General features: G+C 44.7%; 1 protein-coding gene and 1 long non-coding RNA gene across 2 annotated transcripts; both read right to left on the reverse strand.

Annotated features, from left to right (window-relative positions):
* Nucleotides 1-679: 679 nt before the first annotated feature.
* Nucleotides 680-17,040, reverse strand: LOC148047553 (uncharacterized). Its single transcript, XM_087708077.1, has 2 exons — nucleotides 15,730-17,040; nucleotides 680-2,840 (listed from the first exon to the last, which is right to left on the reverse strand). The coding sequence occupies exons 1-2, from the start codon at nucleotides 16,847-16,849 to the stop codon at nucleotides 1,279-1,281; spliced, it is 2,682 nt and encodes an 893-aa protein (XP_087564203.1). The 5' UTR covers nucleotides 16,850-17,040; the 3' UTR covers nucleotides 680-1,278.
* Nucleotides 17,041-17,695: 655 nt separating this feature from the next.
* On the reverse strand, nucleotides 17,696-26,234 carry LOC148047554 (uncharacterized). Its single transcript, XR_015696150.1, has 2 exons — nucleotides 25,344-26,234; nucleotides 17,696-17,831 (listed from the first exon to the last, which is right to left on the reverse strand). It is a non-coding gene; the product is annotated as an uncharacterized LOC148047554 (long non-coding RNA).
* Between the last annotated feature and the right edge of the window lie 744 nt (nucleotides 26,235-26,978).

Consider the following 26,978-nt stretch of genomic DNA (forward strand, 5'->3'; position numbering starts at 1 on the left):
TTTTTCCAGTTCCATTCTCCATTGCTGCGTGCTGAGCAAGAAACGTTTGTGGGACAAAAAATATATATCAATCAGACCTTCCAAGTGATTGCAAAAAAAAAAAAAAAAAAACCCTATTATTTTTATGCCCAGATTCATACCCATTGCCCCTCTTTCTTGCCTTCTGGGGTTTTGGTTGTACGCATCAGACACCTCCAAAAAAAATGCATTCTGCACTGAACTTGCAGTAGTCAGCAAAGCCATAAACTTTCAAGTTCTTATTTTCCCTGTCTTAAGTATCCAACTTTATTCCCCAAAGAAATAAGAAATCCATGGCTAATAACTATAATTAAACTGTGGTGGTGCAGTGGTTAGAATGCAATACTGCAGGCTACTTCTGCTCATCACCAGCTGCCAGCAGGCTCAAGGTTGACTCAGCCTTCCATCCTTCCCAGATCGGTAAAATGAGAATCCAGACTGTTGGGGGCAATATGCTGACTCTGTAAACCACTTGAGAGGGATGTACAGTACTGTAAAGCGGTATATAACTCTAAGTGCTAGTGCTATAATTTGTCCTCACCAGGTTGGATTCTAAGCCTTACTTTAGAATGCACAATTATGCACTGTAATAAAGTCCTGTCAAAAGATTTAGAGGTTTTGGCTATTTCAAGAACCACACAATGCTTTTTTAGAAATGAAACATTTTGTACCATATAATTTATTTCTCACAGCTCCAACACCAAGGCAGTTGCAACAAACAAGACAGCATCTTAATGCTGGGGTGCTGGGGTAACAAGCAGGCACTTCAAGAAAAGAAAGATCAAAGCAGGCATTGTTAATGAAGAACCCTGTACTCAAAATCACAATGCTTCTGCTCAAGCTACAACCACATGTGTGTATTTTTTTTACAATGTATTCTTTAGAAGCTTCAGCAGCTTACTGGGATTACTTAGAAATCTTGCTTACGACTCATAGACATTTTGTGCAAAGGATATGGTGGCTGGAAAATTCTGGCCTCAAAATCTGGAGGACACCCAGGGTGCAGAAGGATGAAACTCTGAATGTTGCATTTCTATGTTCTATACTGCCCAATTTGCAAATTGCACCATTTCTGCTAACGTAAATATACAGTTACTTCTGCTGACGGCCAGATATGTATTGTTCGCCTTTATCGAACGAATGTTTTCCTTTTTTTTTTTTTTTTGCATTCATCTTTGATATGAGACATTTGGCTAAAAGAATCAGGCCACAGAGTCAGTAATCAGTTTTTCATCTTGACTAGGATACTAGAAATGAATTTCAAGACTTCTCTAAACTTATCATTTCCTGCATCATGTGGATTTTCTTGTGCGCAGTAAGGGAAGAATTTTTTGTGAAACACCGTCCACATTCCAGGCATTTGAATGGTTTCTCCCCTGTATGTATACCTACATGATTTATAAGACTAGACCTAGTGCTAAAATCTTTCCCACAATCTGGACACTCATATGGTTTCTCTCCTGTGTGACTTCTCTGGTGTATTGCCAGGCTGGAATTTTGACTGAAATTTTTCCCACAGTCTGGACATTCATATGGTTTCTCTCCTGTGTGAGTTCTCTGGTGTCTCACCAAATCAGAATTCTGACTGAAACTTATTCCACAATCTGGACACGCATATGGTTTCTCTCCTGTGTGAGTCCTCTGGTGTACTGCCAGGCTGGAATTTCGACTGAAATTTTTCCCACAGTCTGGACATACATATGGTTTCTCTCCTGTGTGAGTTTTCTGGTGTCTCACCAAATCAGAATTCTGACTGAAACTTATTCCACAATCTGGACACTCATACGGTTTCTCTCCTGTGTGAGTCTTCTGGTGTATCATCATGTGGGAATTCCAATGAAATTTTTTTCCACAAATCGGACATTCATATGGTTTCTCTCCTGTGTGTGTTGTCTGGTGTATCACCAGGTTGGAATTGTGACTGAAACTTTTCCCACAATCTGGGCATTCATATGGTTTCTCTCCTGTGTGAATTCTCTGGTGTATCACTAGGTTGGAACTCTGACTGAAACTTTTCTCACAATTAGGACATTGATACGGTTTCTCTCCTGTGTGAATTCTCTGGTGGTTCACCAAGCTGGAATTCACACTGAAACGTTTCCCACAAACAGGACATTCGAAGGGTTTCTCTCCTGTGTGAGTCCTGTGGTGTTTCACCAAGTCAGAATTACAATTGAAACATTTCCCACAGTCTGGACACTGATAAGGTTTCTCTCCTGTGTGAGTCCTCTGGTGTATGACCAGGCTGAAAGAGTGACTGAATTTTTTCCCACAGATAGGACATTCAAATGGTTTTTCTCCTGTGTGAGTCCTCTGGTGTCTCATGAGGTGTGAATTCGTAATGAAACTTTTCCCACAATCTGGACATTCAAAGGGTTTCTCTCCTGTGTGAGTCCTCTGGTGTCTCATGAGGTTGGAATTCTGACTGAAAGTTTTCCCACAATCAGGACATTTAAAGGGTTTATTTCCTATGTGAGTCCTCTGGTGTCTCATGAGGTGTGAATTTGTAATGAAACTTTTCTCACAATCTGGACATTCAAAGGGTTTCTCTCCTGTGTGAGTCCTCTGGTGTCTCATGAGGTGGGAATTTTGACAGAAATGTTTCCCACAATCAGAACATTCAAAGTGTTTCTCTCCTGTGTGAGTGCACTGATGTACCACTGGGTTGGAATTGTAACTCAAGCCTTTCCAACAATCAGAACATTCAAAGGGCTTCTCTCCTGTTTGAGCCCTCTGGTGTCTCAGAAAATGGCAATTTCTAATGGAACTTTTCCCACAGTCAGGACATTCAAAAGATTTCTCCCGTGTGTGTTCTCTGGTGTCTCACGAGGTTGGAATGATGACTGAAACTTTTCCCACAATCAGGACACACAAACGTTTTCTCCCCTGTGTGAGTCCTCTGGTGTATCACCAATTTGCCATGCTCACTAAAGCATTTACCTCATTTTGAGCAGTTGTAGGGCTTCTCTCCTGTGTGGAGCCCCCCATAAACCACAACAGAGCTGTTTTAACCAAAGGTTTTGTCATAGAGTGTATGGTTTTTCTCCTTTGTGGATCCTCTTATGCATAATCAGCTGTGATTTGCAATCTTTCTCTTTCTCACAAAAGGCACATCTATGAAGCTTTTCTACAACTGAAATTCCTGAGGAGGTCAAAAATATGGATGGTCCGCTGTTTACTGAAGCTTTGATTCAAGCCGGTTTTTTTCCTCCCAGAGCGGGGTCTGCATCACTGTCTGCTCTATATGGCTTTCCAAGAGACCTTTTCCTCCCCACTGACTTCCAGAGTTATATATCCCTCTTTTTCTGAATGAAAAATAATCTCTCTTGACTTTTTATGTAGTATATCCTTATTGTTCCACATGATCTACTTGTTCCAGGTCAGAATCTTTTTGACTTTCCCTCTTTTGTCTCAGCTGCCGGGGAAAGAGAACTGTGTGGTTTTCTGAAGGAAATGGAAAATAGTTTGATTGCTGGATCTGTTTGCTTTCCTTTTCAAAGTTGCTTGTTATTCTCAGTTGTCCAGAGTGCTCTAATTGCCATTTTCTTTGTCTATAAGATTCAAAGAAAAGTGTAATGTTACTTGTTTATAAAATGATTGCAGAAGATATAAGAAAAATAAAAAAGTATACATTACAACAAAAAGGGTGTTGGTACTTACCTGATATGCCTCTTCTCATAGTGGGGGAGGAGTGTCCAGGATGGGTTGACCTCATCCTCTCATTGATTGGACTGAGTCAGATAAGCCCTTGGTATACGCCCCTGGTCCGCCAGGCACCGCCCAGTTATTGGCGAAGAACTCTATCCGACTTGTTGTGCCATCCACTCCAGACCTTTGTTATGGTTTCAAACTTTTTATTGAGTTATAACTTTAACATATTAGTACAACAATCCTTCATAACACATGTTACATTACCATGTCAGGGAGGGTCTGGATACTCCTCCCCCACTATGAGGAGTATTAGGTAAGTACCAACGCCCTTTCTCCATAGGGGAGGAGTATCCAGGATGGGACGTACCAAAGCCTACACGTCCCTAGGGAGTGTTACACATTTGAGTTTATGCCCAAACTTATGCCTGGTGAGACCTCTCCCCCGCCTTGTGAACAGCCTGCAACACCCTACGTCCGAATGAGGCTTCCGCAGAAGCAAAGGAGTCCAATTTGTATTGCCTCACGAATGGTGAGGGGGAAGACCCCGTGGCTGCCCTACAGATCTCAGATAGTGAGGCCTGCATGGCCCAGGCTGCCAAAGTGGCTGTGCTGGTGTGTAGAACACGCTGTGATAGTTTTCGGTGTTTGCAGACCCTGTGCTTGATAGACAGAAGCCATACAGGTTCTTAACCACTTGCCTATTGTGGTGGTGGAGGTCACCTTGTTCTCCAGGGATCCCAGCTGGAAGAAAACAAATGGAGCTTCCGACTTCCTGTTCGGCCTGGTTCTTCTGAGGTAAATCTTCATAGCCCTCCTTGCGTCCAAGTTGTGCCACTTCCTCTCTAATGGGTGAGAAGGGTCCAGGCAGAAATTGGCAATATCAGCTCCTGCGAGCAATGGAAACAAGAGTACACCTTGGGTATGAAGGAGGGGACCAACTTTAGCACTATCCTGTCCTGGTGGAACACACAGAGATCTTCCCTGGTAGACAGAGCCTGCCATTCGGATATCCTCCTGGCAGAGCTGATAGCCACCAAAAAGGCCATCTTAAGGGTCAGGAACTTCAGAGAGACAGTACATAATGGTTTGAACGGAGGGCCTGTCAGAGCGTCCAACATCTTGTGTAAGTCCCAGGCAGGGTACCTGTGCACCGTGTGCGGTTTAAGATTGGACGCCCCCTTGAGGAACCGCCTGACCATCGGATGGTGAGTCAGTGTCTGAGATCTATCGCCCAGGAGTACTGATGAAATGGCCGAGACCTGTCTCCTAATCGTGTTGGGAGCCAACCCTCTGTCCAGCCCCGCCTGAAGGAAGTCCAGAACTTGTGCAAGAGTGGCGCGGACTGGATCAAGGCCCTAAAGATGCACCATGTTGAAAAGGCCCACCATGTAGCGCCGTAAATGAGCTCCCTGGAGGGTCTGCGAGCTACCTGGATAGTCTGTATAACCTGGGAGAGGAGAGATCTTCCCTCAGGGTGCTCCGCTCAAGGGCCAAGCGGTCAACTGGAGCCACTGAGGGTCCGGGTGTTCCAGCGATCCCTGACTGAGGGAGAACCTCTCCTGGGGCATCCACCCCCTCCGCCCCCCCATGTCCGGTACCTGGAGTAAAACCTCGGGCATTGATAGGGATCAGTGACATGCGGTGAGGTTTATGGCTGGTGAGGCAAGCGGGCAAAAGCCGCCCTATGTCTGCCAGCGCCAGCCGCCCCCGAAGCCCCGACGGGTCCCGCTCTATGGCGCGGCTTTCCTAAAGCTGCCCCCAAAGCCCCGACGCGTCCTACTCTATGGTGTGGCTCTCTGAAAGCCGTCCCCGAAGCCCCAACACGTCATGCTCTACGGCTGTCGGCCCGCTCTATGGCAGATGCGGTGGCCATAAAGCGGGACGCATCGGGGCTTTGGGTGCGGCTTTCGGAAAGCCCCCCGAAGCCCCGACGCGGCTTTCCGAAAGTCCTGGTGAAGCCCTGAAGCCCGTGTGTGGCTTTCCAAAAGCCCCCCCCGAAGCCCTGGCGCGGCTTTCCAAAAGCCCCGGTGAAGCCCCGAAGTCCCGGCGCCAGCCTGGTGGCTTCCTACCAGACTCCCATGTATGAGCCATGAGTGGCCATGATCCCCCCTCCCCAGCCAGCCAGCCCACCAAGCCCATTCCTCCCCCAGCGCGGCAAGCTCCAGCGGGCTGGACGCAGGTGCGAGGGGCCTAGCAAAAGAAAGAAAGCGCCAGCCCGCCAGCAGAGGCGGTTAAAAGATCCGCCTCTGCTGGCGGGCTGCCCCTCTCTTCTCAAACAAGCTGCCCTCCCTGCCTCTCCCCCTTTCCACTCTTCTCACTTGTCGGCCTCTAGGGTGCGTTGCCAGACTTTGTCGATTCAGGCGCAGTTCACGTGTCAGCCACTACAGTGCATTGCAAAACTTTGTAGACGCAGACGCAGTTCACTGGTCAGCCACTAGAGTGCGTATAAAGATGAAGGGAGGAAAACTAAGGCTCACAATGAAGAAAGGCTTGCCACAAAAGTAAAAAAAATACAAAGGCTTTTTCCAACATGTTAAAAAAAATAAAAAAGTTAAGGAAACAATTGCTCCATTGCTGGGAGAAAGTGGCAAGAAGGTGACAAGCCACAGGGAGAGAGCAGAACTATTTAACTCATGTTTGGCATCTGTCTTTACACAAAGGGATAAAACAGTCCAACCTGTCAAACACAGCACCACAAAAATCAGATTAAGAACACAAGTTGAAATAGGGAAGAAAATGGTAAGTGAGCACCTGTCTACCCTAGACGAGTTCCAATCACCAGGACCGGATGGATTACACCCCAGGGTTCTGAAGGAACTGGCAGACGAGATCTTTTAACTGAACTATATCTTTCAGAGATCCTGGAGCACCGGAGAACTACCAGAGGATTGCTGATGTGGTTCTCATCTTCAGAAAAGGGAGAACAACAGATCCAGAAAACTATAGACCTATCAGTCTGACCTCAATACCAGGGAAGATTCTGGAAAAGATAATCAAGCAACGAATTAGCGAACACTAGAAGCCAACAAAGTAATAGTCAAAAGCCAACATGGGTTTGTCAAAAACAGATCATGCCAGACTAATCTTATTGCATTCTTTGTTAATGTGCCAAAATTAGTGGACCAGAGGAATGCCGTTGATATAGTTTACTTGGACTTCAGTAAGGCCTTTGATAAGGTAGACCCTAACCTACTACTAGATAAAGTAGAAGAATGTGGGTTGGACAGCATCACCACCAGATGGATTCGTAACTGGCTGACCAACTGCACTCAACGTGTAGTCCTCAATGGAACTGCATCTACATGGAGAGAAGTATGCAGTGGAGTACCCCAAGGCTCTGTTTGGGGCCTAGTAATGTTAAGCATCTTCATCAATGATTTGGATGAGGGTGTACGTATGTAAGCTAACAGTTGGGTTAGCAATATATCAGCCATGATAGCAGTACTGTTTCTTTAAGTACTGCTATAAATGTGATTGGATGCTATTACCTCAAGCAACTATAAGATGGAGCCAGAATGACTGTTAGCTCTCTGTTTGTTAATTGCAGATTGGTGGGGGAACTCATCAAATTTGCAGACGACACCAAGCTGGCAGAAATAGCCAACACTCCAGAAGACAGGCTTAAGATACAGAAGGATCTTGACACACTTGAACATTGGGCATTATCTAGTAAAATAAAATTCAATGGTGAAAGGAGTAAGGTTCTACATTTAGGCAACAAAAACGAAATGCACAGGTACAGTATAGGTGGTACCTTGCTCAAGAGTAGTAACTGTGAAAGGGATCTTGGAGTCCTAGTGGACAATCATTTAAATAGCAGCCAGCCATGTGCAGCAGCTGCCAAAAAGGCCAAAACAGTTCTAGACTGCATAAACAGAGGGATAGAATCAAGATCATGTGAAGTGTTAATACCACTTTATAATGCCTTGGTAAGGCCACACTTGGAATACTGCATTCAGTTTTGGTCACCACGATGTACAAAAGATGTGGATACTCTAGAAAGAGTGCAGAGAAGAGCAACAAAGATTAGGGGATTGGAGGCTAAAACGTATAAGGAATGGTTGCAGGAACTGGGTCTGTCTAGTTTAATGAAAAGAAGGACTAGAGGAGACATGATAGCAGTCTTCCAGTATCTCAGGGGCTGCCACAAAGAAGAAATTTCTTGACAGTGAGAACAATTAATCAGTGGAACAGCTTGACTCCGGAAGTTGTGAATGCCCCAACACTGGAAGTTTTTTTAAAAGATGTTGGATAGCCCTTTGTCTGAAACGGTATAGGGTTTCCTGCCTAGGCTGGGGTTTGGACTAGAAGACCTCCAAGGTTCCTTCCAACTCTGCTATAGTATTGTATATGTTTATTTTTGGGCTCGCAGCCAGTCTGAGCCGAGGACTGATAAAGTTCTTTCCTTTTACGTTTGTCTGCCTGTCGTCTGTGAACGAGCGGAGAAGGGGGGACAGAACAGTATTGTATTTTTGCTATTATTATTTTTTCTAGTTTAAATGTGTTTTTATTTTCCATTTCATTTTCGTACAGTCACATATATACTGTGCATAACCGGGGCCATATAACATTAAACAATAAACACAGCCATTCCTCTTGTCGGCAATACCCCCCAAAATAGAAACCCAATGTACCTCTTCGACCCTCCATACACCCTTTCTTTTGCCCCCCTCCAACTTCCCTTCTTCCCTCCATCATTCCCCTCTACCCTACTTCCCCTCCCCATCTACCATTCCTCTCTCCCGATACACTCCCTCCCTTCCTTCGCCCCCACCGTCCAGTCCTCTCTCCCACCCTCGCTACCCCTCTTTCTTCTATCCCTCTACTCCTCCTTTCGGTGTATTTCTACAATCTATTAATATATTCAGCAGAACAGTATTGTATTGAATTGTATTTTGCTCTTTGCCTAGTTGCCCCCACCCTTGGATGGACCTTCAGGGGTTATCTCTAACTTGATTGGAGGCTCTTCTGTTCCTGTGTCCTCCGAGCTGCAGGGGGCTGCCATCTTGGGCCACGGTGGGGCCTCCCCTCCCCCTTGTTTTCAAATGGCTCTGCAGGGCAAATACAATAGCCCTCCCCTCAGGACTTTGGAAAAAAAATGGCTTGTGCTACTAAGAGCTGCCACTCTCACCTGTGGCCTCCTGCTGTTAACAGCAGATCGCTGAGAACCTTCTCAACCCCCCTTCCACTGTTTTCTTTTCTCTTCCTTAGAGGAAAAGATTTTCCTTAAAGTGAAGACCTTCTTTAAAGGGGAAGCCTCAGAAATTATCTGAGCCTTTTTGCCCTGTCTGGGCTTCTCCAGCTAGCCAGGCACTCAGAAAAGGATTGAATAGGCCTTGCATAAATCGTCATAGCAAGGTTGCCGGAACACAGGATGACAAAGCCAAAGGGAATCCTCACCTGGAGGGAGGGATCCCCTTCTGCAGCCTTGCCAGATGAAGAGAAACCCGGTAATCTTTCCTCAGGTTCCAGGCGGGGGGGGGGGGTGTCTTCCTGCTGCTGGCCTTGTGGCAGATGCCTCTGCCTTTCATATTTGGAGGTAGGCTTGGGGTGGGGATTGATCCACAGCCTGCCTCTTTAGCCCCCTTGATGGAGATATGCCTCCTTTTGGCCTTTGCTTGCCTCCCCCGTCCTTGGCTAATGCCTCTGCAATGGTCTTTTTAAGGGCTCCTCAGTGCCTCCGGTGGTTGCTGCTGCAGGGCTGAGTGCTCAGCTCTTGCCGGCCTCCTCTGAGCTGCTGTGAGCTGCCATTTTGGCCATGTGGTTTCAAAAATGGCCCCGGCTCCAAATTTAAAAAGCTCCTCTTTACTGGAGCACATGGAAATGGCTTGTGCCTTTGTAGGCTGCCAGGCGGTATGCTGGGGGCTCTCTCTCGCCTCCCCCTGCCTCCCACAGCTCTTTCTGAGCCTCTCCGGCTCTCACCTTGTTCTCTGGTGATCGCTGCCAGCACAGGCACTCCGGGCATTTTAAACAGCCGCGGCTCACCGCTCGACCTTTGTGGGGAGTGGCACAGCGCTCCAGCGCCACTGGAGCCTCCGCGGCGAGGCTTGCCTTTGGAAGGCTTGTGTCCTTTGTCTGCTGCTTGCATGGCAGATTTCTTTTCTGAGTGATGCTTGTCTCACTTAGATGCCTGGGCAGCATGCCGCCCCAGGGGGGGCTTTTGGCAATCCCTCGCATCTCAGGGAGCTTCCAGCTCGCATGCGGCTGCTGCAGTAAGGAGACAATTGAATTTTTCCCCTTTCTTCAAATATCTTCAAATTTATCAGAGATCCAGGATGGCAAACCGTCCAGTTGAGGGACTGAGTCAATAACTGGGCTGTGCCTGGTGGACCAGGGGCATATACCAAGAGCTTATCTGACTCAGTCCAATCAACGAGAAGATGAGGTCAACCCATCCTGCATACTCCTCCCCTCACTATGGAGAAAAAGCAAACATGCCACAATGCTAGAATAACCTCTTACATTAATTAATCAGGAAATTCTCATTGATTTGGTCAAACTTTTAGCCGTACAAAGGATTATCATCAAATATATCTGGAACTGCTGGGGATAAATCATATAATTTCAGACATATGCATACCGAGATAAATACAGATACAACCACACTTGAATAAATGGAGAACATCTATGTCTGACCAAATGTCCCAAAATGGTTACAGTCAAACCTTCTGAGCTAACTTGAGACACCTGGCGGCTTTAACTGATAAAATGATGCTTAAAGTCTCTGCAAGATTTGAGGTACCAGTTTTCCTTGTGGAAATCCTCAGCTCCAAATAAGGCCAGAAAACACTGTCCACAAGCACTCTGGTGACATCCCAGTTCAAGCAGTCCTCACTTAACAGCCACAATTGGAACTGGTATGTGAGTGATTAAACAGCCCAATCATTAAGCATGATGTCACATGACAGTGCCAACTTACATCTGCTCCACTATAGTTGTTAAGGCTAATTACTCTGGGTTGTTAAAGGCAATTTTGTATGACCGTGACTTAATTTCCTGCCAGTATACCAGTGGTGGGATTCAAGATCTTTTACTAACGATTCTGTGGGCATGGCTTGGTGGGCGTGGCTTGGTGGGTGCGCCAGGGGAAGGTTACTGTAAAATCTCCATCCCCACCTCACTACAGGGAAGAATACTGTAAAATCTCCATTCTCTCCCCACTCCAGAGGAAGGTTACTGCAAAATCTCCATTTCCTCCTGATCAGCTGGGACTGGGGAGAGAATAGATGGGGGTGTGGCCAGTCAGAGGTGGTATTTACTGGTTCACCAAACTACTCAAATTTTCTGCTACCAGTTCTTCAGAACTGGTCAGAACCTGCTGAATACCACCTCTGCAATATACCCACTGATTTTGCTTGCCAGAAGCTAGCTGGGAAGGTTACAAAAGGGGATCATGAGTGTAGGATGCTGAAACCACCATATATTTACACCAGTATGTAGTACCCAAATTGGTGCATCTCCTTTTTCTGCACCTTCACACCCACATGTACTGCTGAATTGTGGTCAATGAACAAGTGCTACAATAACCACAAATTAGTGGATCAGGTGTAAGCCTTCATTTACGGGGCCATAGTAACTTTGAAGGCTCAGGGAAGAAGTGGTAAGTGAGGACAGTATATACAACGGAACATTTCCAAATGGTTCTCAGGAACTTTGTCATATTGGAATTCAATACAATGTGGACACAAGCAATAGAGCAAAATTAAACAAGCATCTTAGACTTTAAAAGAACTGGTGTCAACAAACTTAGAGATAAGATTGTAAGAGCCAAGGTGGCGCAGTGGTTAAAAGCAGCACTGCAGGCTACTGCTAGATCAGCAGGTCAGCGGTTCAAATCTCACCGGCTCAGGGTTGACTCAGCCTTCCATCCTTCCATCCTTACGAGGTGGGTAAAATGAGGACCCAGATTGTTGGGGGCAATATGCTGACTCTCTGTAAACCGCTTAGAGAGGCCTGAAAGGCCTATGAAGCGGTATATAAGTCTACTGCTATTGCTATTGCTATTGCTAATAGCTTGGGAAGGATTTTAAAATCTTAAAGAGGAAACTCAAGATGCTTGAGAAACTCTGAAAAATATAGTTACAAAAGCCCAGTCCAACAATATTACTAAAAAATAGAAAATGCAAAAGAAACGAGGATGGTTGGATAAAAAACTCTCCGATAAACTGAAAAAGGGACACATAACTAAGGCAGCATACCAGCATATAGCCTGAATCTTCAAAGATGAAATCAGGAAAGCTCACGCTCACAATGAACTAAGACTTGCAACAAAATTGAAAGAAAATAACAAAACTTTTTTTCAATATATAAGTAACAAACAAAAAGTCAAGGAAACTGTTTGTCCACTAATGAGAGAAGATGTCAAGGAAGTAAAAGGCAGTAGAGACAAAGCAGACCATGCAAAAAGAAAAATTAACTCAGTATACCAAAAACAGATCCCATAAAGACATACTAGTAATGAAAGATTAAAATAGGCAAGAAGATGGTAAGGGAACACCTGTCCACTCTAAAGTAGCTCTAACTACCAGAACCAGAGTAAAGACCCCACTTAGAATACTGCATCCATATTTGGTCACCATGTTATAAAAATGTTGAGACTCTGGAAAAAGTTCAGAAAAAAAGCAGCAAATATTATTAGGAGGCTGGAAGCCAAAACATATAAAGAAAGGTTTTAAGAATTGGCTATGTGTAGTCTAGTAAAAAGAACAACTATGGGTGACATAACAGCAGTGTTCAAATATTTGAGGATTTACCAAAACGAAAAGTGGGCCAACTTAGTTTCCAAAATACAAGAAGGCAAGACAACTGAGCAATGACTGGAATATAATCAAGGAGAGAAGCAACCTAGAACTAAGGAGGAACTTCCTAACAGCAAGAACAATTAACTAGCCTCCAGAAGTTGTGGGGGCTCCATTACTGAAGCTTTTAAGAAAAGACTGGATAACCAATTGTCTGAAATGTTACTGGGTCTCCTGCTTGAGAAAGGGGTTGGAATAGAAAACCTCCATGGACCCTTCCAAGTTCCAACCCTGTTAAAAACCTCCAACGACGGAGCAACCACAACGTCTGGAGGGAAGCCATTCCCAAAGAATCAACCTTGTCTTGAAAGATACTTCTCACCAGCAGAAAATTGCAGCCAGCGTGGAGCACTCATGGGCTTAAATTTGGGGAGGGCAGCAGCTGAGATTCTTCAGCCCAGTTGCTTCTGTTTCCAGGCAGTGGAGGAAACCAAAGAGCCCGACTTGCTCCCGTACTCTCCTCCCACCTGCCCTCCTCTCACCTTCCAGCTGCTGCTTCGATCCCTGGAAGAACCGCTCTGAACATCACCTTCCACCCATTAGTCATCCGGAAGAGGAAGATATTTTACCCTTCTCTTCTCAGATCCTTTCTAGAAATATAGTACTCTATGGTTTTAACTCCTTAAACTCAACCACAGGGACCCCGTATTGTATTATGGGGTTTTCAGGCACAGACGTTGCCTACCTGATCCGCCATGTCCTGATAGTGACTAAAAAAGCATGTGTTTGTCCCATATCTACCTAAGCCTAAGGCTCTTGCAAGATGCTTTCAGATTAAATCCCATCAAGTCACTTTTTTTTAATTTCTGGGTACTGACTTCTGAGCCAAGTGAAACATGATGCCTCTTAGCTTACGGAGATTAGCTTCGCATTGAGTTCTAAAAGTTCAATTACAGAATAAGCTTTCCTAGGGGTGATTCTCAGGGGAGATCAATACCTCTCTACGGCTCAAATCTTTATGACTGATTTAATGCGGCTCCTAAAGATTTAGGACATTGCAGCATCAGGACAGATGCTCTCAAGGGAGGCAGCTTGTTAAAATATTTAAATTAATAGCTCTGACGGTTAGAAAATGAGTTAAGAATACGCAGTTATAACTAGTTGGTTGAAGAGAGCTGGCTGCTGCATGAGGCGATCTAAAATGAGATTGGCTACTGTGAGTGTAAAGGGGAGTTTCCTTGTTTCCCGCCATTTTTCCCTCTGTGTGTGTTGTCTGTAATTTACCTCATGATGTTCCTGCTGTGTTGATTTACCTGATGATGCTCCTCCTATCTAGTTTACTTAAGGTGACCAGATTTTCAGATTGGTAAAGAGGGACACCTTTGACTGGGGGGGGGGGCTTGATTAAAAATTTTATACGGAGCAACAAAAAATTTCATACGATGCAAAAATAGTATTGCAATATTTTTTTATTTCAACATAACTAAAATTTACAAATATAAATTGTAACTGTTGCCAAACATCAAAATTTTGATCACGTGACCATGAGGATGCTGCAAAGGTCGCTAAGTGTTAAAATGGTCGCTAAGTGTGAAAAATGGTCATCAGTCACTTTTTCAATGCCATTATAACTTTGGTCACTATACCACCTTTCTTGCCACAGTTTTTAAGTGAATAACTGCAGCTGGTATTTTGTATTTTAGAGAGAATCTTTTTTAAAATAGTCCAAGACAATTTAAAAAAAGATTCTATCCAAAATACAAAATACCAGCTGCAGTTATTCACTTAAGAACTGTGGCAAGAAAGGTGATATAATGGCCTTAGTGACCAAAGTTACAATGTTCCCTGGCAGGTTATGGGCCCAGAAGTGCCCCCTTGAGCCAGAAATAAAGTTTTTCTGAGGTAAAAATTTCTTCATGAACCTGAGGGAGGTTGAGGATGATTGGCTTGTAAAGGCAGCACAATGCTATGTGTTATAGAAATGCAAGGGTAATTTTCTGTAGTTCCTCTAAAAGGAGATGAATTCTCTCTCAGGGAGCATAAAGATGGAGATATTTCTGCAAAGGGAAGATCTGTAGACCGTTGTAAGCAATTCTCCAGCAGATTTCAATGAGGAGGGGCAAAGGCAAAATGGGAAAACATTTTCCTCATTTTAGCCAGTAGTATTTTGTGCTTGGATGAAAGTCAGGTAATACATGTGTGTGAATTTACATCTGCTAGATGTGCCTTGACTTGTCCAGGTTGTTGGGTGTCCTACAAAGGGATCAGATGCAATGTGACCTACTAAAAAAATGTAACCTGTCTTTTTGAATGGTGTTGGTCAAATATACAATCTTGGAATTCTTTGGTGTCTTCTAATCCCAGCGAAATCAGGATCATTTGTCTGTATAGCTAAAAGATCACTTTCGGCGCTACAACAGAGGTGGTATTCAGCAGGTTCTGACCAGTTCTGGAGAACCGGTAGTGGAAAGTTTGAGTTTGGGGAACTGGTAAATACCACTTCTAACTGACCCTACCCCCATCCATTTTCAGCCTTCCGAGTACCAGCTGATCAGGAGGAAATGGGAATTTTGCAGTGACCTTCCCCTGGAGTGGGATGGGAATGGAGATTTTACAGTATCCTTCCCCTGCCATGCCCACTAAGCCACGCCCATCGAACCGGTAGGGGAAAAAAATGAATCCCATCACTGTGCTACAAATAATGTTCCTCTCTTTATTTGAAGGCACTTTTGAAAACAATTAAGGAGCCCTGGGGTAGAATTGAAAGAACAGGAATTGTCTTTCATGTGTTGGGAAGAGCTTTTCATTACCATGTCCCAATGTTTACAGAAATGCTGAGAGTTCCTTTTTCTTTTTCAAAGCTATTTATCATTCTTACACAGTACTGTTTTAGAAATGAAACATTATCTACTGTACAATCTGCTTTCTCCTTTATGTGAGGAGCCATAATCTCTAACTAGTCTGAGTGCTCCTATCCCGAAGAGATGCTACCTGGGGAATTATCGGACTGAAAAACTCAAGGACACACAGGGAGAGTAAGGCCGGGACTCTGCACATGGCATTTCTATCATCTATCATGATAAAAATGCAAAGAACACTCCCAGAAAGGTTTTTGTTTACCATGACATATTTGCCTACAAAAGATCAAGCAAATGCTTTGTAGTCAAATTAAATACTCAATTTCTCAGCTGAACTTACAATGGGACATTAGAAATGAAATTCAAGCCTTCTCTACACTCATCACTTTGGCCCTCAGATGGATTTTCTTGTGTGCGATAAGGGTGGACTGTTTCCTGAAGTAATGTCCACACTTGAGGCACTTAAATGATTTTTTCCCCTATGTGTATAAGCACATGATTTATAAGATTAGACCTAGAACCGAAATCTTTCCCACAGTCTGGACACTCATATGGTTTCTCTCCTGTGTGAGTCCTCTGGTGTCTCACCAGGCTGGAACGCTGACTGAATTTTTTCTCACAATCAGGACATTCAAAGGGTTTCTCTCCTGTGTGAGTCGTCTGGTGTGTCATCAGGCTGGAACGCTGACTGAAACCTTTCCCACAATCAGGACATTCAAAGGGTTTCTCTCCTGTGTGAGTCCTCTGGTGTGTCACCAGGTGGGAATTTTCACTGAAACTTTTCCCACAATCAGGACATTCAAAGGGTTTCTCTCCTGTGTGAGTCGTCTGGTGTGTCATCAGGCTGGATTTTTGACTGAAACATTTCCCACAGTTAGGACATTCAAAGGGTTTCTCTCCTGTGTGAGTCCTCTGGTGTATCACTAGGTTGGAAATCTGACAAAAACCTTTCCCACAGACAGTACATTCGAAGGGTTTATTTCCTGTGTGAGTCCTCTGGTGTCTCATGAGGTGTGAATTTCTAATGAAACTTTTCCCACAATCTGGACATTCAAAGGGTTTTTCTCCTGTGTGAGTCCTCAGGTGTATCACTAGGCTGGAACTCTGACTGAAACGTTTCTCACAATTAGGACATTGATACGGTTTCTCTCCTGTGTGATTTCTCTGATGGTTCACCAAGCTGGAATTCTCACTGAAACTTTTCCCACAAAGAGGACATTCAAATGGTTTCTCTCCTGTGTGAATCCTCTGGTGTATCACTAGGTTGGAATTACGACTGAAACCTTTCCCACAGTCAGGACATTCAAAAGGTTTCTCTTCTGTGTGAGTCCTCTGGTGTATCACTAGCTTGGATTTCTGACTGAAACCTTTCGCACAATCAGGACATTCAAAGGGTTTCTCTCCTGTGTGAGTCCTTTGGTGTATCACCAGGTTGGAATTACGACTGAAACCTTTCCCACAGTCAGGACATTGAAATGGTTTTTCTCCTGTGTGAGTCCTCTGATGTTTTACCAGGCTCGAATTAAGACTGAAACTTTTCCCACAGTCAGGACATTTGAACGGTTTTTCTCCTGTGTGAGACATCTGGTGTATCGCCAGGTCAGAATTACAATTGAAACTTTTTCCACAATCAGGACATTCAAAGCATTTCTCTCCTGTGTGAGACCTCCGGTGTTTCACCAAGTTGCAATTCTGACTGAAACTTTCTACAATCAGAACATTCAAAGGGCTTCTCTCCTGTGTGAGCCCTCTGGTGTCTCAGAAGATGGCAATTTCTAATGAAACTTTTCCCAGTCAGGACATTCAAAAGATTTCTCCCCTGTGTGTGTTCTCTGGTGTCTCACGAGGTTGGAATGAAGACTGAAACTTTTCCCACAATCAGGACCCACAAACATTTTCTCCCCTGTGTGAGTCCTCTGGTGTATCACCAATTTGCCATGCTCACTAAAGCATTTACCACATTTTGAGCAGTTGTACGGCTTCTCTCCTGTGTGGAGCCCCCCATAAACCACAACAGGTTTTAACCAAAAGTTTTGTCATAGAATGTTTGTATGGTTTTTCTCCTTTGTGGATCCTCTCATGCATAATCAGCTGTGATTTGCAATCTTTCTTTCTCACAAAAGGCATGTCTATGAAGCTTTTCTACAACTGAAATTCCTGAGGAGGTCAAAAATATGGATGGTCCGCTGTTTACTGAAGCTTTGATTCAAGCCGGTTTTTTTCCTCCCAGAGCGGGGTCTGCATCACTGTCTGCTCAATATGGCTTTCCAAGAGACCTCTTCCTCCCCACTGACTTCCAGAGTTATATATCCCTCTTTTTCTGAATGAAAAATAATCTCCCTTGACTTTTTATGTAGTATATCCTTATTGTTCCACATAATCTACTTTTTCCAGGTCAGAATCTTTTTGACTTTCCTTCTTTTGTCTCAGCTGCCGGGGAAGGAGAACTGTGTGGTTTTCTGAAGGAAATGGAAAATAGTTTGATTGCTGGATCCGTTTGCTTTCCTTTTCAAAGTTGCTTGTTATTCTCAGTTGTCCAGAGTGCTCTAATTGCCATTTTCTTTGTCTATAAGATTCAAAGAAAAGTGTAATGTTACTTGTTTATAAAATGATTGCAGAAGATATAAGAAAAATAAAAAAGTCTACATTACAACAAAAAGGGTGTTGGTGCTTACCTGATACGCCTCTTCTCATAGTACGGGAGGAGTATCTAGGATGGGTTGACCTCATCCTCTCATTGATTGGACTGAATCAGATAAGCCCTTGGTATACGCCCCTGGTCCACCAGGCACTGCCCAGTTATCGGTGAAGAACTCTATCCGACTCGTTGTGCTATCCACTCCAGACCTTTATTATGGTTTCAAACTTTTTATTGAGTTATAACTTTAACATATTAGTGCAACAATCCTTCATAACACGTTACATTACCATGTCAGGGAGGGTCTGGATACTCCTCCCCCACTATGAGAAGAGGAGTATTAGGTAAGTACCAACGCCCTTTCTCCATAGTTAGGGGAGGAGTATCCAGGATGGGACGTACCAAAGCCTACACATCCTAGGGAGGGTTACACATGTGAGTTTATGCCCAAACGTATGCCTGGTGAGACCTCTCCCCCGCCTTGTGAACAACCTGCAACACCCTACGTCCGAATGAGGTTTTCGCAGAAGCAAAGGAGTCCAATTTGCATTGCCTCACGAATGGTGAGGGGGAAGACCCCGTGGCTGCCCTACAGATCTCAGATAGTGAGGCCTGCATGGCCCAGGCTGCCAAAGTGGCCTCACTGGCGTGTAGAAAACGCTGTGATCATTTTTGGTGTTTGCAGACACTGTGCCTGATAGGCAGAAGCCGTACAGGTACTTAACCGCCTGCCTATTGTGGTGGAGGTCACCTTGTTCCCCAGGGATCCAAGTGGAAGGAAACAAATGGGACTTCTGACTTCCTGTTCGGCCTGGTTCTTCTGAGGTAAATCTTCAGAGCCCTCCTTGCGTCCAAGGTGTGTGACTTCCTCTCTAATAGGTTAGAAGGGTCCAGGCAGAAATTGGCAATGTAAGCTCCTGCGAGTGATGAAACAACAGTACACCTTGGGTATGAAGGAGGGGTCCAACCTTAGTACTACCCTGTCCTGGTGGAACACGCAGAGATCTTCCCTGGTAGACAGAGCCTGCCATTCGGATATCCTCCTGCCGGAGTGATGACCACCAAAAAGGCCATCTTAAGTGTCAGGAACTTCAGAGAGACAGTACATAATGGTTCAAACGGAGGGCCTGTCAGAGCTTTCAACACAAGGCAGGGCACCGACTTCGGTTTAAGATTGGAGGCCCCCTTGAGGAACCACCTGACCATCGGATGGTGAGTCAGTGTCTGAGATCTACTGCAGAGGAGTACCGATGAAATGGCCAAGACCTGTCTCCTAATCGTGTTGAGAGCCAACCCTTTGTCCAGCCCCGCCTGAAGGAAGTCCAGAACTTGTGCAACAGTGGCCCGGACCGGATCAAGGCCCCTAGAGATGCACCATGTTGAAAAGGCCCGCCATGTAGTGCTGTAGATTAGCTCCGTGGAGGATCTGCGAGCTGCCTGAATAGTCTGTATAACCCTGGGGGAGGAGAGATCTTCCCTCAGGGTGCTCCGCTCAAGGGCCAAGCGGTCAACTGGAGCCACTGAGGGTCCAGCGATCTCTGACTGAGGGAGAACCTCTCCTGGGGAATTCTCCAGGGCCTGTCCACCAAGAGGAATTGGAAATTGGCAAACCAAGGCCTTTGGGGCCACTGTGGGGCAATCACTATTGCCCTCTGCCCCCTCCCGCAAGATTTTTTGTATGACCCTGGGAATCAGGGGTAAGGGTGGATAGGCATAGAGGAGCCCCCAGGGCTAAGGGCATCGGAGAGAGTTTACCCCCTCCACCCCCCGTCTCCGGTATCTGGAGTAAAACCTTGGGGGCTGAGCATTGATAGGGATGGTGAATAGGTCGACCTCCGGGCGTCCAAAGTGCTCTGCCAGCTCCTTGAAGATTGCTGGCTGCAGTTCCAATCCAAATTGTCCATCTCGGTCCGTCTGAGCCAGTCGGCTCTGATGTTCTCCACCCCTGCTATATGTTCTGCCCTCAGTGAATGCTGTCTAAGATCATAGGCTATCTGAGGTGCTTCTGCGATGTCTCCTAGTCGGACATCCCATTCTGAGATTCTGTGCCTTAGTAAGGGCACACTTGGAATACTGCATTCAATTTTAGTCACCACGATGTAGAAAAGATGTGGAGACTCTAGAAAGAATACAGAGAAGAGCAACAAAGATTAGGGGACTGGAGGCTAAAGCATATGAGGAACGGTTGCAGGAACTGGATCTGTCTAGTTTAATGAAAAGAAGGACTAGGGGAGACATGATAGCAGTCCAGTTGCCCCCACCCTTGGATGGATCTTCAGGGGTAATCTCTAACCTGATTGAAGGTTCTTCTGTGCCTGTGTCCTCCGAGCTGCAGGGGCCCGCCATCTTGGGCCACGTGGGGCCTCTCCTCCCCCTTCTTTTCAAATGGCTCTGCGGGGCAAATACAATAGGCCTGCCCTCAGGACTTAAAATGGCTTGTGCTATTAAGAGCTGCCGCTGTCACCTGTGGCCTCCTGCTGTTAACAGCAGATCGCTGAGAACCTTCTCAACCCTCCCCCCTTTCTGTTTTCTTTTCTCTTCCTTAAGGGGGAAGTTTTTCCTTAAAGGGAAGACCTTCTTTAAAGGGGAAGCCTCAGCAATTATCTGAGTCTTGTTGCCCTCTCTGGACTTCTCCGGCTAGCCAGGCACTCAGAAAAGGATTGAATAGGGCTTGCATAAATCGTCATAGCAAGGTTGCCGGAACACAGGATGACAAAGCCGAAAGGAATCCTCACCTGAAGGGAGGGATCCCCTTCTGCAGCCTTGCCAGATGAAGAGAAACCTGATAATCTTTCCTCTGGTTCGAGGCGGGGGGTAGGGGTTTCTTCCTGCTGCTGGCCTTGTGGCAGATGCCTCTGGCTTTCATATTTGGAGGTAGGCTTGAGGGGGGGGATTGATCCACAGCCTGCCTCTTTAGCCCCCTTGATGGAGATATGCCTCCTTTTGGCCTTTGCTTGCCTCCCCCACCCTTGGCTAATGCCTCTGTGATGGTCTCTAACTTTTTAAGGGCTCCTCAGTGCCTCCGGTGGTTGCTGTTTCATGGCTGAGAGGCTGCTGGGGGCTGCCATTTTGGCCACGTGGTTTCAAAAATCACCCCGGCTCCAAATTCAAAAAGCTCCTCTTTGCTGGAGAACATGGAAATGGCTTGTGCCTTTGTAGGCTGCCATGTGGCTTGCTGGGGGTTCTCTCTCGCCTCCCCCTGCCTTTCGCAGCTCTTTCTGAGCCTCTACGGCTCTCACCTTATTCTCTGCCAGCGAAGGCACTCCGGGGCGTTTTAAACAGCCACGGCTCGCTGCTCAACCCTTGTGGGGAGTGGCAGAGTGCTCCAGCACTGCTGGAGCCTAGGCGGCGGGGCTTGCCTTTGGAAGGCTTGTGCCCTTTGTCTCCTGCTTGCATGGCAGATTTCTTTTTTGAGTGATGCTTGTCTCACTCAGAGGCCTGGGCAGCATGCTGCCCCAGGGGGTGCTTTTGGCAATCCCTCGCAGTTCAGGGAGCTTCCAGCTCGCATGCGGCTGCTGCGGTAGGGAGACAATTGAATTTTTCCCCTTTCTTCAAATATCTTCAAATTTATCGGATCCAGGATGGCAAACTGTCCAGTTGAAGGACTGAGTCGATAACTGGGCGGTGCCTGGTGGACCAGGGGCATATACCAAGAGTTTATCTGACTCAGTCCAATCAACGAGAAGATGAGGTCAACCCATCTTGCATACTCCTCCCCTCACTATGGAGAAAAAGCAAACATGCCACAAGGCTAGAATAACCTCTTACATTAATTAATCATGAAATTCTCTTGATTTGGGTCAAACTTTTAGCAGTACAAAGGATTATCATCAAATATATCTGGAACTGTTGGGGATAAATCATATAATTTCAGACATATGCATACAGATAAATACAGATACAACCACACTTGAATAAATGGAGAAAATCTATGTCAGACCAAATGTCCCAAAATGGTTAGAGTCAAACCTTCTGAGCTAACTTGAGACACGTGGTGGCTTTAACTGATAAAATGATGCCTAAAGTCTCTGCAAGATTTGAGGTACCAGTTTTCCTTGTGGAAATCCTCAGCTCCAAATAAGGCCAGAAAACACTGTCCAGAAGCACTCTGGTGACATCCCAGTTCAAGCAGTCCTCACTTACCAGCCACAATTGGAACTGGTATGTGAGTAATTAAACAGCCCAATCATTAAGCATGATGTCACATGACAGTGCCAACTTACATCTGCTCCACTATAGTTGTTAAGGCTAATTACTCTGGGTTGTTAAAGGCAATTTTGTATGACCCTGATTTAATTTCCTGCCAGTATACCAGTGGTGGGATTCAAGATCTTTTACTAACGGTTCTGTGGGCATGGCTTGGTGGGTGTGGCTTGGTGGGTGCGTCAGGGGAAGGTTACTGTAAAATCTCCATCCCCACCTCACTCCAGGGAAGAATACTGTAAAATCTCCATTCTCTCCCACTCCAGTGGAAGGTTATTGCAAAATCTCCATTTCCTCCTGATCAACTGGGACTGGGGAGAGAATAGGTGGGGGTGTGGCCAGTCAGAGGTGGTATTTACTGGTTCACCAAACTACTCAAATTTTCCGCTACCAGTTCTCCAGAACTGGTCAGAACCTGCTGAATACCACCTCTGCAATATACCCACTGATTTTGCTTACCAGAAGCTAGCTGGGAAGGTTACAAATTGGAAATATGAGTGTGGGATGCAGCAACCATTATAAATGCGCACCATTTGGCAGAACACAATTTGGTGCAATTCCTTTTCTTAAATCTTCATAATCACAGGAACTGCTGATGTGTGGTCACAACAATTGCTATGATGACCACAAATTTATGTGGCTAGGTGTAAGTTTGCTTTTCCACTGCCATTGCAACTTTGAAGGTTCAGGGAACAAATGGTAAACGAGGACTACTTATGCAACTGTACATCCCAAAGGCCTGCAATAGCTATTTTGCATGTCAGAAACTAGCTGGGAAAGCTACAAAAGGGTGTAGAATGCTGAAACCACCATATATTTACACCAGTGTGTAATACCCAAATTGGTGCATCTCCTTTTTCTGCACCTTCACACCCACATGTACTGCTGAATGGTGGTCAATGAACAAGTGCTACAATAACAACAAATTAGTGGATCAGGTGTAAACCTTCTTTTATGGGGCCATAGTAACTTTGAAGGCTCAGGGAAGAAGTGGTAAGTGAGGACAGTGTATACAACGGAACATTTCCAAATGGTTCTCAGTAGCTTTTTTTTTTTTTAAAGTGCTGGGGTGAGAACACATAAACCTGGCTAATACACAGATGGGGCACTAATAGGAAATATGCCAGAATAGGAAATATGCCCGGAAGAGCAACAAGCAACAGCTCGCGTGCCCGGATAGATGGGTCTGTGTGCCACTTCTGGCACACATGGCATAGGTTCGCCATCACGGCTCTATACCATTCCGGACAAATAGCTGTCCAATCTTGTCTTAGACATTGCTGATGAATCTATCTGACAATATTGTCATCCAAAAGCTAGAGGAGGGACTAGGAGGTCTCCTATAATTATCTAAATTTTTACTAGTAATGATGAAATGATAGAGGGGGGTCAAAATGCCAGGAACTTTGGGGAAAGTGACCATGTCATATTGGAATTCAATACAATGTGGACACAAGCAATAGAGCAAAATTAAACAAGCATCTTAGACTTTAAAAGAACTGGTGTCAACAAACTTACAGTTAGCTTGGGAAGGATTTTAAAATCTTAAAGAGGAAACTCATGATGCTTAAGAAACTCTGAAAAATATAGTTACAAAAGCCCAGTCCAACAATATTACTAAAAAATAGAAAATGCAAAAGAAACGAGGATGGTTGCATAAAAAACTCTCCGATAAACTGAAAGAGGGACACATAACTAAGGCAGCATACCAGCATATAGCCTGAATCTTCAAAGATGAAATCAGGAAAGTTCACACTCACAATGAACTAAGACTTGCAACAAAATTGAAAGAAAATAACAAAACTTTTTTTCAACATATAACTAACAAACAAAAAGTCAAGGAAACTGTTTGTCCACTAATGAGAGAAGATGTCAAGGAAGTAACAGGCAGTAGAGACAAAGCAGAGCTGTTTAATTCATTTTTTGCATCTGACCATGCAAAAAGAAAAATTAACTCAGTATACCAAAAACAGATCCCATAAAGACATACTAGGAATGAAAGATTAAAATAGGCAAGAAGATGGTAAGAGAACACCTGTCCACTCTAAAAGAGCTCTAACTACCAGGACCAGATTGATTACATCCCAGAGTTCGGGGGATCTGGCAGACAAGATCTCAGAACCATTGAATCACATCTTTCAAAGATCTTTGAGACCAAAAAACTACCAGTGGACTGGAAAAGAGCTGATGTAGTTCCCATATTCAAAAAAGGGGGGGAAATGGATCCACAAAACTAGAGACCAATCAGCCTGACATCAATACTGGGAAGTTTGTGGAAAAGGTAATCAAACAACAGATTTGTAAATACCTAGAAATAATATGGAGGTGGAGTACCCCAAGTTGGAATACTCCAAGTTTCTGTTTTAGGCCTAGTACTCTTCAGTTTAGATGAGTGAATCCTAGGCTGTATTAACAGAGGCATAGAATCAAGATCACATGAAGTACTAATTCCATTTTGTAAAGAGTAAAGACCCCACTTAGAATACTGCATCCATATTTGGTCACCATGTTATAAAAATGTTGAGACTCTGGAAAAAGTTCAGAAAAAAAGCAGCAAAGATTATTAGGAGGCTGGAAGCCAAAACATATAAAGAAAGGTTTTAAGAATTGGCTATGTGTAAGTCTAGTGCAAAAAAGAACTATGGGTGACATAACAGCAGTGTTCAAATATTTGAGGATTTACCAAAAAGAAAAGAGGGCCAACTTAGTTTCCAAAATACAAGGCGGCAAGACAATTGAGCAATGACTGGAATATAATCAAGAGAGAAGCAACCTAGAACTAAGGAGAAACTTCCTAAGAGCAAGAACAATTAACTAGCCTCCAGAAATTATGGGGGCTCCATCACTGAAGCTTTTAAGAAAAGACTGGACAACCAATTGTGTGAAATATTACTGGGTCTCCTGCTTGAGAAAGGGGTTGGAATAGACAATCTCCAAGGATCCTTCCAAGTTCCAACCCTGTTAAAAACCTCCAACGACGGAGCAACCACAACGTCTGGAGGGAAGCCATTCCCAAAGAATCAACCTTGTCTTGAAAGATATTTCTCACCAGCAGAAAATTGCAGCCAGCGTGGAGCACTCATGGGCTTAAATTTGGGGAGGGCAGCAGCTGAGATGCTTCAGCCCAGTTGCTTCTGTTTCCAGGCAGTGGAGGAAACCAAACAGCCCGACTTGCTCCCGGACTCTCCTCCCACCTGCTCTGCTCCCGGACTCTCCTCCTACCTGCCCTGCTCTCACCTTCCAGCTGCTGCTTCGATTCCTGGAAGAGCCGCTCTGAACACCGCCTTCCACCCATTAGTCATCCGGAAGAGGAAGATCTTCTACCCTTCTCTTCTCAGATCCTTTCTAGAAATATAGTACTCTATGGTTTTAACTCCTTAAACTCAACCACAAGGACCCCGTATTGTATTATGGGGTTTTCAGGCACAGACGTTTCCTACCTGATCCGTCATCTCCTGATAGTGACTAAAAAAAATGTGTTTGTCCCATATCTACCTAAGGCTCTTGCAAGATGCTTTCACAGATTAAATCCCATCAAGTCATTTTTTTTAATTTCTGGGTACTGACTTCTGAGCCAAGTGAAACATGATGCCTCTTAGCTTAGGGAGATTAGCTACGCATTGAGTTCTAAAAGTTCAATTACAGAATAAGCTTTCCTAGGGGTGATTCTCAGCGGAGATCAATACCTCTCTACGTCTCAAATCTTTATGACTGATTTAATACGGCTCCTAAAGATTTAGGATATTGCAGCATCAGGACAGATGCTCTCAAGGGAGGCAGCTTGTTAAAATATTTAAATGAATAGCTGTGACAGTTAGAAAATGAGTAAGAATACGCAGTTATAACTAGTTGGTTGAAGAGAGCTGGCTGCTGCATGAGGCGATCTAAAATGAGATTGGCTGCTGTGAGTGTAAAGGGGAGTTTCCTTGTTTCCCGCCATTTTCCCCTCTGTATGTTGTCTGTAATTTACCTCATGATGTTCCTGCTGTGTTGATTTACCTGATGATGTTCCTCCTATCTAGTTTACTGTATATATAGTTGTAATATATTTATTTACTTAAAAGTACAAGTTCATATCTATGACTCCATTTGCAAGTCGGTTTGAAATTCCCTGATAGATTATGGGCCCAGAAGTGCCCCCAAGAGCCAGAAGTAAAGTTTTTCTGAGGTAAAAGTTTCTTCATGAACCTGAGGGAGGTTGAGGATGATTGGCTTGTAAAGGCAGCACAATGCTATGTGTTATAGAAATGCAATTTTCTGTAGTTCCTCTAAAGAGATGAATTCTCTCTCAGGGAGCATTAAGATAGCAATAGCAATAGTAGTTAGACTTATATACCGCTTCATAGGGCTTTCAGCCCTCTCTAAGCGGTTTACAGAGTCAGCATATTGCCCCCAACAACAATCCGGGTCCTCATTTTACCCACCTCGGAAGGATGGAAGGCTGAGTCAACCCTGAGCCGGTGAGATTTGAACAGCCGAACTGCAGTCAGCTGTAGTAGCCTGCAGTGCTGCATTTAAGCACTGTGCCACCTCGGCTCCAAGATGGAGATGTTTCTGCAAAGGGAGGATCTGTGGACAGTTGTAAGCAATTCTCCACCATATTTCAATGAGGAGGGGCAAAGGCAAAATGTGAAAGCATTTCCCTCATTTTAGCCAGTATTTTGTGCTTGGATGAAAGTCAGGTAATACATGTGTGTGAATTTACATCTGCTAGTTAACGCTAGCTGGTCTTACGCAGGATTTATGTAAGAGAAACTGCAAATAGCAAAGTAACTCTCACCAGAAAACTGTATAGAGCAAGGCTTAAGTCTGGAGAAAGTGTGCCAAATCACCTCCAGTTAATGAGGCAAACTGTCCTTGAATTAGAAGACG

This window comes from Thamnophis sirtalis, unplaced genomic scaffold, assembly GCF_051295495.1.
Source record: "Thamnophis sirtalis isolate CommonGarterSnake01/CBP01778 unplaced genomic scaffold, rThaSir2_p1.2 scaffold_3, whole genome shotgun sequence".
Classification (NCBI taxonomy): Eukaryota; Metazoa; Chordata; class Lepidosauria; order Squamata; family Natricidae; genus Thamnophis; species Thamnophis sirtalis.